Below are 12,522 nucleotides of genomic sequence, written 5' to 3'. Positions count from 1 at the left end.
AGCAATGGGCTGGTCATTTCTGGCTCCAATATTTTCCTCTTAGTCATAGTTGAGCTACATAAAATTCATCCAATAGACACAGTCCTGAAATGTAGTTATGGTTTTTGACTGAGGCTCGGAGGGGTTCAATAAATCGTCTAAAGTCATACAGCAAGCACATGGCAGAGAGGGGGTACACAGAGGGCAATGGTGCAACAGAAGCAAGAAAGACCCCACTTTGCAGACTTTGCAGAATAGCTCAGCCTGGACCCACTCCGTGAAAAGCACCCTCCCCCCCCCGCCATTTTTCTACAGGTTCTCCCTGCCAATATCTGGAAGCACAAGGTAGGGCCGGCAGTCATCGGTGGTCCAGTGGCTCAAGAGAAAATGAGTCTCTCGAGGCCTGAGCATTCTCCAACAGAGGAGAAAACACTTAATTCTTAATCAAATGTAGTCTTCCCCTCTTCATCACGTTGCTCAGTGCAGGGCAGAATAAACGACCAATGGAAAAGACCAGGGGCACCTGGGTGGTTCGGTCAGTTAAGCGTCTGACTTCAGCTCAGGTCATGATTTCGTGGTTGGTGGGTTTGAGCCCCGCATCGGGTTCTGTGCTGACGGCTTGGAGCCTGGAGCCTGCTTCAGATTCTGTGTCTCCCTCTCTCTCTGTCCCTCCCTGCTCGCACTCTGTCTCTCTGTTTCTCTCTCAAAAATAAATAAACATTACAAAATTAAAAAAAAAAAAAAAAAAGGAAGGCCCGAGCTCAAGGGCCATTGCAGTGTGCAAATACTGCAGGATTTTGGCCCAAGAGAAGAATGCTTGTTTCTCTGTCACTGAATGTAAAAAAACCAAAAATGCATTTTAATTATAATAAATCAATTAAGATTTGAAACAAATGCCGGTAACAGTCATTTTTACTAAAGCGATGCTGTTAGATTTTAAAAGTCTGATCAAATCTCACAGGTCATGTCTCTGTGTACAAAATGGCGGGGGGGGGGAGTTGAGGTTAACAGTCTGAATAACTGAACTGAAATTACCCAGGCAATTCTTTCTTTTTCCTTCCCTTTTACATATACAGACAGTAGGGATGCACAGAAGCAAAGTGGGTAACAGAACGAGTTGTAACCTTTGAAGGTAAACAGATTTGAGTTCAGACTCTGGCTATGCCACTCATTAGTTTGGTGACTTGGTCGCTTTAGCCTCTTTTTGAGGCTGACTCTCACTGATCTGCAAAATAAGGATGTTGAAATCTACCACAAGGGCTTATTAAGAAAAGTAAACGTTCTGATGTATGTAAAGTGGCCAGCACAGAGACTGCTCCATAAATGGGAGTTATTACTATTGTTAGTATGGCAAATAGTAGGTATTAGCACTACAGGCATATTTAATCACGTATAATAAAGTCAGTTGGCTGAAGTCGAGTGATTCCAGCTCCAAATGCTCAGTGCCAGCTGCAACCCGAAACTCTGCCTTTCCAAACACTTCTAGCTCAGAATGTCTCAACCTCAACACTGCTGACCTTCTGGGCTGAATAATTCTTTGTTGCAGAGGGGCAAGGAGGGGGGCTTGTCCTTAGCATTGTAGAGATTTTGGAAGCCTCCTTAGCCTCTATCTACTAGATAGAGCACTTCTTGTGTTGTGACTACAAACAGGTCTCCACATGTTGCCAAGTATTTCCTGGAAAGGCAAAACGGCCCCACAACCCTCTCTGCAGAGTCTCCCTGTGGCCTATAGCTGGCACTGCTCTCTTTCTTTTCTGAGGCTTTTTAGATGGAAATTTGCATGAACAAGAAGGCTTCCTACGCTCTAATTGTATCACATTATCGAATCTTATCGTCCAAATCAAATTGTAAGTTTCTCAATAGCAGGAAATTGCTTTTCTATGCTTCCCTCCAAAAATTCTTGCATGGAACAGACAAGTAGGAACTCAGTAAAGGTACACTTTTTGCTCATTTTTTCATTCATTCACTCAAAAAGTATTTGTTAAGTCCCTTTATGTTCTAAGCACTTTATTAGGAGCTGGACATACAGGAAAGGGAGACACAGTCTCTTCCCTTGAGGAGCTCACAGCCTAAGTGAAAGATTGGACGAGTATGGTGTGACTTGTTGCCATAAAGGCAGCAAAGAAGAGGGGCCTTAACTCAGACTGGGAGAAGCACAGAAGGCTTTCCTGAGGAGGCAACTTTTGAGTTGGGTTTTGAAGGATGAGTAGGAGTTAGTGACACTGGGGGCACCAATTGCCTATAAGTAGAAATTTGTTAGATGTTTTTGTAGTATGAGCTTAACGAATGTGCTTCACAGACCTGTGACTCTTCTCAGCAGATAATGCATTTTTCTTAGACCTCCTTGACCCAGAAAGCTCACCGAAAGAGGACTGTTTTGTCAAACTGGAGTCAGTGTATATGCACAAGTAGGTACCCAAAAATGACACTGTGGGTGGGAGGGTTGCTAGCATTTGCTGGCCCTGCCCCCTCCTCCACATAGAAATGCGCCTAAATTAAGGGAAGAGGCTGTATTATTGTGGCTGCTGGTTTGATTGACTGTGTTGGGCTTTGAGGTTGACTTACTTATCATGACAGATCAGTTGGGAGACCTTGGGCGATGATCAAAAGATGTCACCAGATTATTTTATTCCTTTTGGGAGTGTCATCTTAAAATAAAGCTTATTGTTTGATTCCTTATGGCAAGTTATCACCTTAATTGATCTTTTCAAGTGAAAATATTTAGCTTCTGTCAGATCTGGAGTGTGGGGGAAGGAGTGATCTGGAATACACAGCAAGTGCCAAACTTTACATCTTTTGACTTCAGGGAGCCTGGAGTTTATGCAAATAGGCCCAAACTTTTAAAGGATCAGTTTTTCAGTTTAAACGTTTTTTGAGAAGCCATCCCATGAAGAAAGTAATGATGGCAAAAAGAAAAACTCACTTAGCTTCTCTAGGATCTCCTCATCTGTCATCTTGGATTTTTTCCTTTGCCGATCTGTGTTTCTATACAAAGTACTGGAATTGGCATTCTCCGCAGAAGGTGGTGCGACCTCTTTATTTGGTGCTGCTGGTGAAGCAATGGATTCAAGCACAGAACGAGTGTAGATCTTAAAGACAAGAAAAAAAGTTCTATGATGAAAACAGTAGGTCAAGGAAAGAATATGAAGTCAAGATGCTAACGTTTCTGTGAGGTTTTCTTTTTTGGATTAAGATGAAATCTTAAAGCAGATTTTGGTTCATAGCAAAGTCGAGCGGAAGGTACAGATTTCCCATCTACCCCCACCCCCCACAAACATCACAGCCTCCCTTATCACCAACACCACCCCCTCCATCAGAGTGGGACATTTGTTACAACTGATGAACTTACACTGACATGTCATAATCACCCAAAGTCAATGGTTTATATCTGGTTCACTCTTAGTGTATACATTCTATAGGTCTGGACAAATGTATAATGACATGTATCCATCATTATGGTGATGGAGTTTTGTCACTAGCTAAAAATCCTCTGTGCTCTGCCTATTCACCCCTCCTCCCCACCCCAACCCCTACCCCCAATAAGTTTTTAAAGACAAGTGATCGATTATTAAAAAAAGAACTTTAAGTTGCTTCAAATACACTGCCCTTGGCTCACAGGACCCAGTCCTTTGAGGTCCTCACATATCCTGAGCTAATTCTGGTCTCAGTGTCTCTGCTTAGGCCATTCTTCCTACTTAATTCACACGGATTTCCTTCTCTAATTTAACATCTGCAGCAATTTTATAACTTAGCACTTCTTTGTACATTGTTCAGTATCATTCTCTAGTTGTCACGTACTATCCTGTATCCTCAAATAACAACTTCAGCCAAGGTTGTATCTTATATTCTAGTTCTGGGAACACAGTGGATCCTCAATAGGTATTAGCTGATTAACTAGATTCTGACTTCACGATTGCTCCAAAGGGCATCTTCTGAATCATTTAGAAAACAGTCATTTGGGGCGCCTGGGTGGCGCAGTCGGTTAAGCGTCCGACTTCAGCCAGGTCACGATCTCGCGGTCCGTGAGTTTGAGCCCCGCGTCGGGCTCTGGGCTGATGGCTCGGAGCCTGGAGCCTGTTTCCGATTCTGTGTCTCCCTCTCTCTCTGCCCCTCCCCCGTTCATGCTCTGTCTCTCTCTGTCCCAAAAATAAAAAAAACGTCGAAAAAAAATTTTAAAAAGAAAACAGTCATTTGTGGCTTACTGATTTCGTATGCTCTGGTCTTGGCGCAATAACCGGCGGGGGCTCATTGTCGTCTTCTTCTTCTTCCTCTTCTTCGTCTTCTTCTTCGGACACAGGAGGAGCCAAAGGAGGCTCTGACGCTGTTTTTGTACTCTTGTGACAAAAACAAAGTTTAAAGACCAGGTATTAACGCCTCGTTGTTTTTCTTCAGAAATGAGAAAAGGGAAATGAGCTAGGAAGAAACTGCACCTTTTACAACTGAACAGAAGAACCATCTACAATTTGGTGATCAGTTCTGCCCACATTCGAAGGTGAATTCAAGCCACGGTTTGAAACATCATGACAAGAAAAATTTTTTTAACATCATGAAATTTTCAAAATCTTGTTATTTTCCACTGGGCTCAGAAACAGTGGGCTAGTCATTTAATATGTGAAAGTTCAATGCTCTTGAAATCAATGAATATATTCTTTAAATGCTATAAAGCCTTCAATTTGTACCGGGCAGCTTGTCAACCTGTTGATTGATATTTTGTCGACCAGAAACAGGCTATGTTGTGCCTGAGGATCAGAGCATGCGTATGGATATGGTATTAATACAGCTCTGCAAATACTCACTAAGTACAAGCAAGCCCAAAAATGTTGCTCCCCTGTTCATCCTCCTGGAAAGAAGCACTCAGAGAGTAACAGACATGGAGAGCTAAGGGATATTCATCAACAGAAATAATTATTCAGTCTTAACCAACAGGTAAATGGTGATTTGCAATGTTAAAAATGGCAATAACACCACCAAAAATAACAACACCTGTAGTATCTAGGATCGGTTCTTGATCATTCATGTTAATGCCGGGTAAAACGTTCCAAAGCAGAATTTTGAAAGAACTGTAGCCATGGTTCTCAAAGTGTTGTCCCCAGGCCAGCCTCATCAGCATCATCAAGGGACTTGTTAGAAATGCAAACCCTTGGGCTCTATCCACACCAATGAATCATAGATCTGGGAGTGGGGTCTAACAATGTGTTATAACAAGCCTTTCAGGTGATTCTGGTTGAGGCTCAAGTTTAAAAATCATTGAACTATGATATAGGTCTGTGCTGTCCAAGATGGCAGCTACCAGCTCTCCATGGCTAATGAACAGTCACAGTGTGGCTAGTCTGAATTGAGATGGGTTGTAAGTATAAAGTATACACCAGACGTTGAATATGTAACATGAAAGAATTGTAAAATATTTCCTTGGTGAAAAATATTTCCCTTTATGTTGGTTTATAGGTCGACATAGTAATATCTTGAATACATTGAGTTAAATAAAATAGTATTAAAATTAATTTCACCTATTTCTTTTTACTTTTTTTTTCAATGTGGCTACTAGAAAATTTAAAGTTACACATATGGCTTTCATAACATTCACTTCTGTTGGAAAGTACTATTACAGATGTCTTTTTATGTTTTGTTTTGTGTGTGTATTTGTTTTTTGTTTATGCCTTTGGGTATGCTGGCTCAAGCTAATCCTAAAAAGAATTTTCATTTCTTGAGGACAAAGCTCCTGAGGTAGATACAGGGAGCCTACTAATAGACTATTACCTCAAAGGACCTCAGCCTCCAATGAAAATTCAACATGGATTTTCTACAATCATGTATGAACCGGTGGTAAAGTTATAAGGTGTAATCATATATTGGATTGGAGACAGCAAGATTTATCTACTGTGAAAAGGAAGACAACTTAGAATTTATAAGCACTTGAAAGAATATTTGCTTGCCCTGATATGTGGTTTATAGACTGAAATTGATAATGCTTACTTGATATTGGTTTTCTTATTTTTTTAAAAAGTTTTATGTTTGTTTATTTTTGAGAGAAAGAGAGAGAGTGAAAGAGAGAGAGAGAGGTACTGGAGGGGCACATACAGAGGGAGACGGAGAATCCGAAGCAGGCTCTGTGCTGTCAGCGCAAAGCCTGATGTGGGGCTCGAACTCACGAACCTGTGCGATTATGACCTGAGCCCAAGTCAGACGCTCAACCAACTGAGCCACCCAGGTGCCCCTGGTTTTCTTATTTATACACCTATATTTCTTCTTATTCCAGGCAAAATAGCGAGGCTATTACATTGTATCGTGGCTGCGTTGAAAGCAACATGTGTTAATGACATTAAGTTTTCAGATAAAAAAAATCAGTTTCTTCTTATGAAAGACTAACTCTTCAGGGCACTTCAGTGGTCACGGGAAGAAACTGCCTTTAGGTTACTGGTGTCTGCTTTGCTATCACTTTGTTTCAGAAAGTTCTGCTCTATCTTACGCCGGCTGGGATCAAGAATGCACCTAGTTACCGTTTGTTGGTAGAAGGAGCAGAACCTGCCTATCAACTGACTACTTTTGATATGGTGAACAAAGCTATTTTATCTGCCGGGCAATATGAACCATGCCTAGGGATAGTAACCTTTATGAGGGCCTAGGAAAATATGAGAAGTCAGAAATAAATCATTGGCTCCAAAATGCTACAAAAACCTCTAAAATCTAAAGTCATTAATGTCTCATTACGTGTCTATGAAGTGTAACTACATGTCAACTTAGTTACTTAAATTTAGTATATATTTTACAGGAATTGCATTACATTAAAAAACAAATTGTAGGTTAGAGTGTCTTATTTAGTAACAGTTCTTCAGTATTTATGATGATTTCCAATAAACTACGCCTAACCATGACTCTAATGCTACCTGCAATCAACTAATGGTCAAAAGCACTATTTTAAAAAATCACTTGAAAAAGTGTATGGCAAAAAAATTAAATGGGATATGGGAGCCCTTTAATATATTTGATACAATGCATCATGTGGCCTCCATAAGAGAGTGTATATACAACCTGTGAGCACCTAAAAATAATCCCGGTGGCAAATATAATGGGCCTAGGTCTGGGCTTCTCGGACTGGTACAAAGACCAAGCAGTCCTACTGACCAAGATGTAGGCTTGCACATCTCAACCATCGCTGTTTCAGTAAAGAAGATGCACCTGCAAAATATCAGTTTCTCAACATTCATTACCATCCTCACTATTCCCGTTTAATATGGGGGACACTCTCCATCTCCAAGGATGGACTAAGGGGCTATTAGGAAAAAAAGTTTGTAAGGGAGGAGAAAGACCCGTATTTCTGTTTATCTGGTACCAAACACTAGGCTGTCATATTGGCTGGTTGGTTGGTTGAGAAGAATGTGCGTCCTTCAGGGGACATTGTCTTTTGCATGATGGATGGGCCAGGGAACATTAGCTACCCAGAACACACCTAGAACACCAGGCATTGGTACGGAGAACTGAAATCAACATAATTTCCTGCCCCTGTGCTAAATAATGCCAGGACCAGGCACTGGTCCCTTGTCCAGCCTGTGTAATTAACACTGGGGCGGGGCAGTGTTATTTTTCTTTTCCTGTGGTAAACCAGCATCGAGACAGCATATTTTCCTGTTCTTAACGTTAAACAATACTGAGAGCAAGCAAAAACAACATCTTCAAGAAATGGTTGTTCTTGAAAGATAAGACTGAAGTATTTTACTTAGTCATAATAACACCTTGCTCACCAAGACTCTCTTCAAGACTCTCGCTCACCAATCTAAAGCTATTTAACCATAAACACCGCATAATCCCAACCTTATAAGACCTGCTTTAAAATCACACAGCCATGCTCTAAAACCCTACAAATGTTCTCCCCTGACAGCCCCTGTCTAAGACACTGCTAAAGCTCTATAAAGGGATGGGCTCTTACTTGCAGCTAAAGTTTAATAAACAGCTTCGCTTGATTAACAGGTTTCTCAGGTGGTCTTTTTTGGGAGTCACAGGTATAATGTCGCTATGCTCTTCCTTCTAGGCTGAAAATTACTATGACTGTCTAAACTTGAAAAAAATATATAGATACTCTGGTTTCTCTTCAGATGATGACCAGAGGTGAGGAGGGTAGAGGGACGGGTGAAATAGGCCATGGGGATTCAGGAGTGCACTTGCTGTGATGAGCATCAGGTATTGTACGGGAGTGTTCAATCACTCTATTGCATGCCTGAAACTAACAGTAATTAACACTGGTAACTAACTGGAATTTAAATAAAAACTTAAAAATAAGTTTTAAAGAAGCCAAAAAAATATAGATGAACAGCAAGTAAAGAATATTTTTATCTTATTAAAATTTTGTGGGGCACCTGGGTGGCTTCGTTGGTTAAGCATCTGACGCTTGAGCTCAGCTCAGGTCACGATCTCAGGTTCATGGATTCGAGCCCCGTGTCGGGCTCTGTGCTGACATCACAGAGCCTGCTTGGGATTCTGTCTCCCTCTCTCTCCCCCTCCCCCCTTCAAATAGATAAGCTTAAAAAACTTTTTGTGATACACTTCTTTTGCCACACAGTGTGGCAGGGGAGGTAATTCTTTACCTGAGCTAGGTCCTGGAGTCTTTTAGAATTCTGAAGTGTTTGGCCAATCTCTCAAAATGATTACAGGTATATATGTGCTTTTCCATATAATATCAAGGGTTCATAGATCTTCTGAAGCCCATCCATATGGCCTGTAAGTTATAAACCCTGCTCTGAAGAATACACTAGCTAAGCTAGAGAAGCTACCTTAGGAAATTCTTCTTTCTTTGAGCTTAATTGTTAAAGGTCAAAGGAATTAGAAGTAAAGACCTTAGAGCCTTTAGATGATGCAAAATGTGGTCTTTGGTCACTTTTCCTGCTTGTTTAAGAGGGAGATTTGAGGGTTCCATTCACGATCGACTTGCGAACTCCCCGGGCAATTCTGATACACACTGAAGTAAAAGAACCACTAATCTAGGTGAACAAAATAAACCAGGACTTCACATCAAAAGCTCAATCTGTGTCAACTACACACCCAGCTTCTCTGGACACAAATCGTGACCTATTCATATTACTGTTGTTACCTTCCACTCAGAACACCGGTACAGGATTCTAAATGCATTACTTCACTCTCAATAGTACAATAAACATATAACATTTTAAAGTAGCCTTAAATTGAAGAGTAGGTCCCTGAATAATATTTAGTGTTTAATATACTGATATCAAAGAAGCTACCACAAGTGAGCAGTAAAGCAGATGTCATAGGACCATGGAAGGTATTGCTGAATTCAATATTAATTATATAGTCATTAGTTAAAAATATTTAGTGACTACAGCACTGCTTCTATTTTAATTCCCACCCAGGCTAGTAAAGGAGGCCAAAACTGGTGATCAATTTAGGCCACGTTTATAAGGGGATAGTCCAATCCCATTAAGTCAGATCCTATAGGATAGCTAGGTCTACTTGGGAGGGTTCCTAATGCAAAGAAAAAAAAAAAACATAAGCAGTGTCAAGTGCAATCTCCTCCTAGAACCATAAGGAGAGCACAGGGTCCTCTCTACTCCCCATTCCTAAGTAGCTGAGTCCCACTGAAGGGATCCAATCTGAACTCAAGGGTCTAATCCAGTTCATTCAATCAATAGAAACACAACCTTAGTTAAGTAGTTTAATCAACTGTCTCCACCTGGAAGTCCTTCTGGCCCTTCAAACTCAGAACTATCCAACAGGAAACTCAGCATCTTCTCACAAAAGTTGCAACTCCTGAACAAGGGTGTCCTTGTCTTTTTGGCCATCCTCATATCATTTTAAGCCTGCTATGAATCTTTGACCTTAACCTATTTTCCAACATCCAGTCAATAACCTAAACATGTCCGGAATTTGAACTTCCTCTCCATTCCTACTGCTACTATCTCAGGCCCTTATTACCACCTAAGGCCTGGATGCTTGTGCTGCTCCCCCAAGTGCTCTCCCTTCCTCCAGCCTCATCGTCTGCCTTTAATTCATTTTGGACATTTGCTGTCAAATAACTCTTAACTGCCTAATTCTCCTGGTCCAAAAAACTCCAAGGGCTTTCCAATGTCTACTAGAAAATGTCAGATTTCTTAGACTAGTATGTAAAGGTCACTATTATCTGGCTCCACCTTAACATTCAAAGCTTAATTCCTATGATTCCCTTTCTTATATCTCAGTCTTCATTCAAACCCACACCTTTTTGTTCCCGTGCCCTCCTGACTACTGTGCCCTTTCCCATGTTTTTTCTTTTGCTTAGAATGCCCCACGCTATCTTCACAGATACAAATCCCACCTGACCTTCAAGACCTAGCTCAAATGCCACCTTTTATATGAAGCATTTTCCAACCCAATGTTCAACTAATATGTAACAAGTACCTATTTTGTACCAGGCACTGAGCTTAAGCTCTTAGAGACTAGGGCCTGCTTCCTTTTTCCTCCCCAGCGAAGAGCAAACTCTTTTCTCTGAGTTCTCATAGCAAATGGACATATTTGATGGTATGTAATATGGTCCATATTGTATCGTGTTTCTTTATGTGCACACTTCTGTTCCCTTACCAGACTGAGCTCCAAATTTCCTAGTGCTTGTAAAGAGGCACTTGATAAATATATGTGAAAACATAAATATCCATTTGTTTCATCTCCAAACAGGGAGAACACCATTTTGTTTCTGATTTGATGGAATATTTTGATCATTATGTAGAGTTAGTTTGAATTCCATAAACAAAACCAACAGAAGCAAGCTCAAAAGAAAGGGAGAGTATTTTAGGATATCTAAACTGTTGATAAAACAAAACAAAACAAAACAAAACAAAACAACCTACAGACCATCCTGGCAGGTTAGTGTTTGAAATAAGTGACCTACCTAAAACAGATACCAACTATTTCTTTGCCCGAATACCCAGCTAGTATTCATTAAACGCTAATAATATTAATTAAACCAAGGGAGGTGAGGTACATGTTGGTCCTGGAAGGTTGCCATTTTTGTCTTTCTCACTTTATTTTTTAAAAAAAAATTTTTTTAACGTTTATTTATTTTTGGGACAGAGAGAGACAGAGCATGAATGGGGGAGGGGCAGAGAGAGAGGGAGACACAGAATTGGAAACAGGCTCCAGGCTCTGAGCCATCAGCCCAGAGCCTGACGCGGGGCTCGAACTCACGGACCGCGAGATCGTGACCTGGCTGAAGTCGGACGCTTAACCGACTGCGCCACCCAGGCGCCCCTGTCTTTCTCACTTTAAAATGACCTCCCTTCACATGCTGTTTCAGTGTGGCCTAGGAATCTCTCACGGGAGAGGAGGAGAGGGGGGCAGAAATGACCAGTTACAATGGAAGAATGACATTCTACTCCGTTTTGGGGAATCTGAGCATGGCACAAGTACCATGGCATCACAGGAGTCTCAGGTGTGGAGAGAGTGAGTTTTTCCTCGTATTGCCATCTAAAAGTGATAGTAATACTAGGTTACACTTAACAAACATATAGTATGTGCTAGGTCATGTGCTAAGTATATTATATGCATTACCACATTCAGTATCCACACAAGTTTTAGGAGGTCGGTAACGTTATTATACCCAGTCAAAGCTGAGGAAAGACGGGCTCAGCAAAGCTAAGCCGCTTTCCCAAAGTTGCGCAGCTTGTAAGTGGAGGAGTAAGACTAAAAACACCTAGGTTCAGAGCCTTCATTCTTTTTTTTTCACTGTGGTAAAATACGCATAACATAAAAGTTACCATCGTGGCCACTGTTCAAATGTACAGTTCAGTAGCATTAAGTATATTCACACTGTCGTGCAACCGATCTCCAGAACCCTTTCCATCTTGCAAAAATTTAACCCTTTCTATGGAGTACTCTATACCTCATATAAGGAGAAACATACAGGATTTGTCTTTTCATGACTGGATTATTTCAATTGGCACAATGTCCTCAAGGTTCATCCACGTGGTAGCACGTGTCACAATGTCCTTCCTTTTTAAGGCTGAATAATATACCATGGCGTGGATATACCACATTTATTTATCCATCATCTGCTGATGGACACGGGAGTGGCTTCTACCTTTTATATATTGTAAATAATGCTGCTGCGAACATGGGTGTATAAAAATCCATTTGAAAACTTGCTTTCAATTCTTTCGGGCATAAATCCAGAAGTGGGATTGCTGGATCCTATGGTAATTCTGTACTTTTTAATATTTTATTTATTCTTAAGAGAGAGAGAGAAGGAGGGAGGGAGGGAGGGGCAGAGAGAGGGAGACACAGATTCTGAAGCAGGGTCCAGGCTCCGAGCTGTCAGCACAGAGCCCGACGCAGGGCTCGAACTCACGAACCACAAGATCATGATCTGAGCCGAAGTTGGACGCTTAACCGACTGAGCCACCCGGGAACCCATGGTAATTCTATTTTTAATTTTTGAGGAGCTGCCATGCTATTACATAGCCTTTACTCTTCACCACTAATGACCTACTGCTGTCATACGTGTTGCTCAGGGTGATATCAAGGAGGCCAGCATCTATCTGTCCTCTATAAAAGGTTCATTAC

General features: G+C 41.2%; 1 protein-coding gene across 1 annotated transcript in view; it reads right to left on the bottom strand.

Annotated features, from left to right (window-relative positions):
* Positions 1 to 12,522, bottom strand: part of PAK3 (p21 (RAC1) activated kinase 3) — a 120,888-nt gene that overhangs the window by 50,079 nt on the left and 58,287 nt on the right. The window contains 2 exon segments of the mRNA XM_043570614.1: positions 2,903 to 3,068; positions 4,182 to 4,313. Coding sequence (XP_043426549.1) covers positions 2,903 to 3,068; positions 4,182 to 4,313 — 298 coding nt within the window.

This window comes from Prionailurus bengalensis, chromosome X (assembly GCF_016509475.1).
Source record: "Prionailurus bengalensis isolate Pbe53 chromosome X, Fcat_Pben_1.1_paternal_pri, whole genome shotgun sequence".
Lineage (NCBI taxonomy): Eukaryota > Metazoa > Chordata > Mammalia > Carnivora > Felidae > Prionailurus > Prionailurus bengalensis.
Note: the sequence above shows the minus strand (reverse complement) of the source record. Positions and strands in the feature narration are given on the sequence as shown.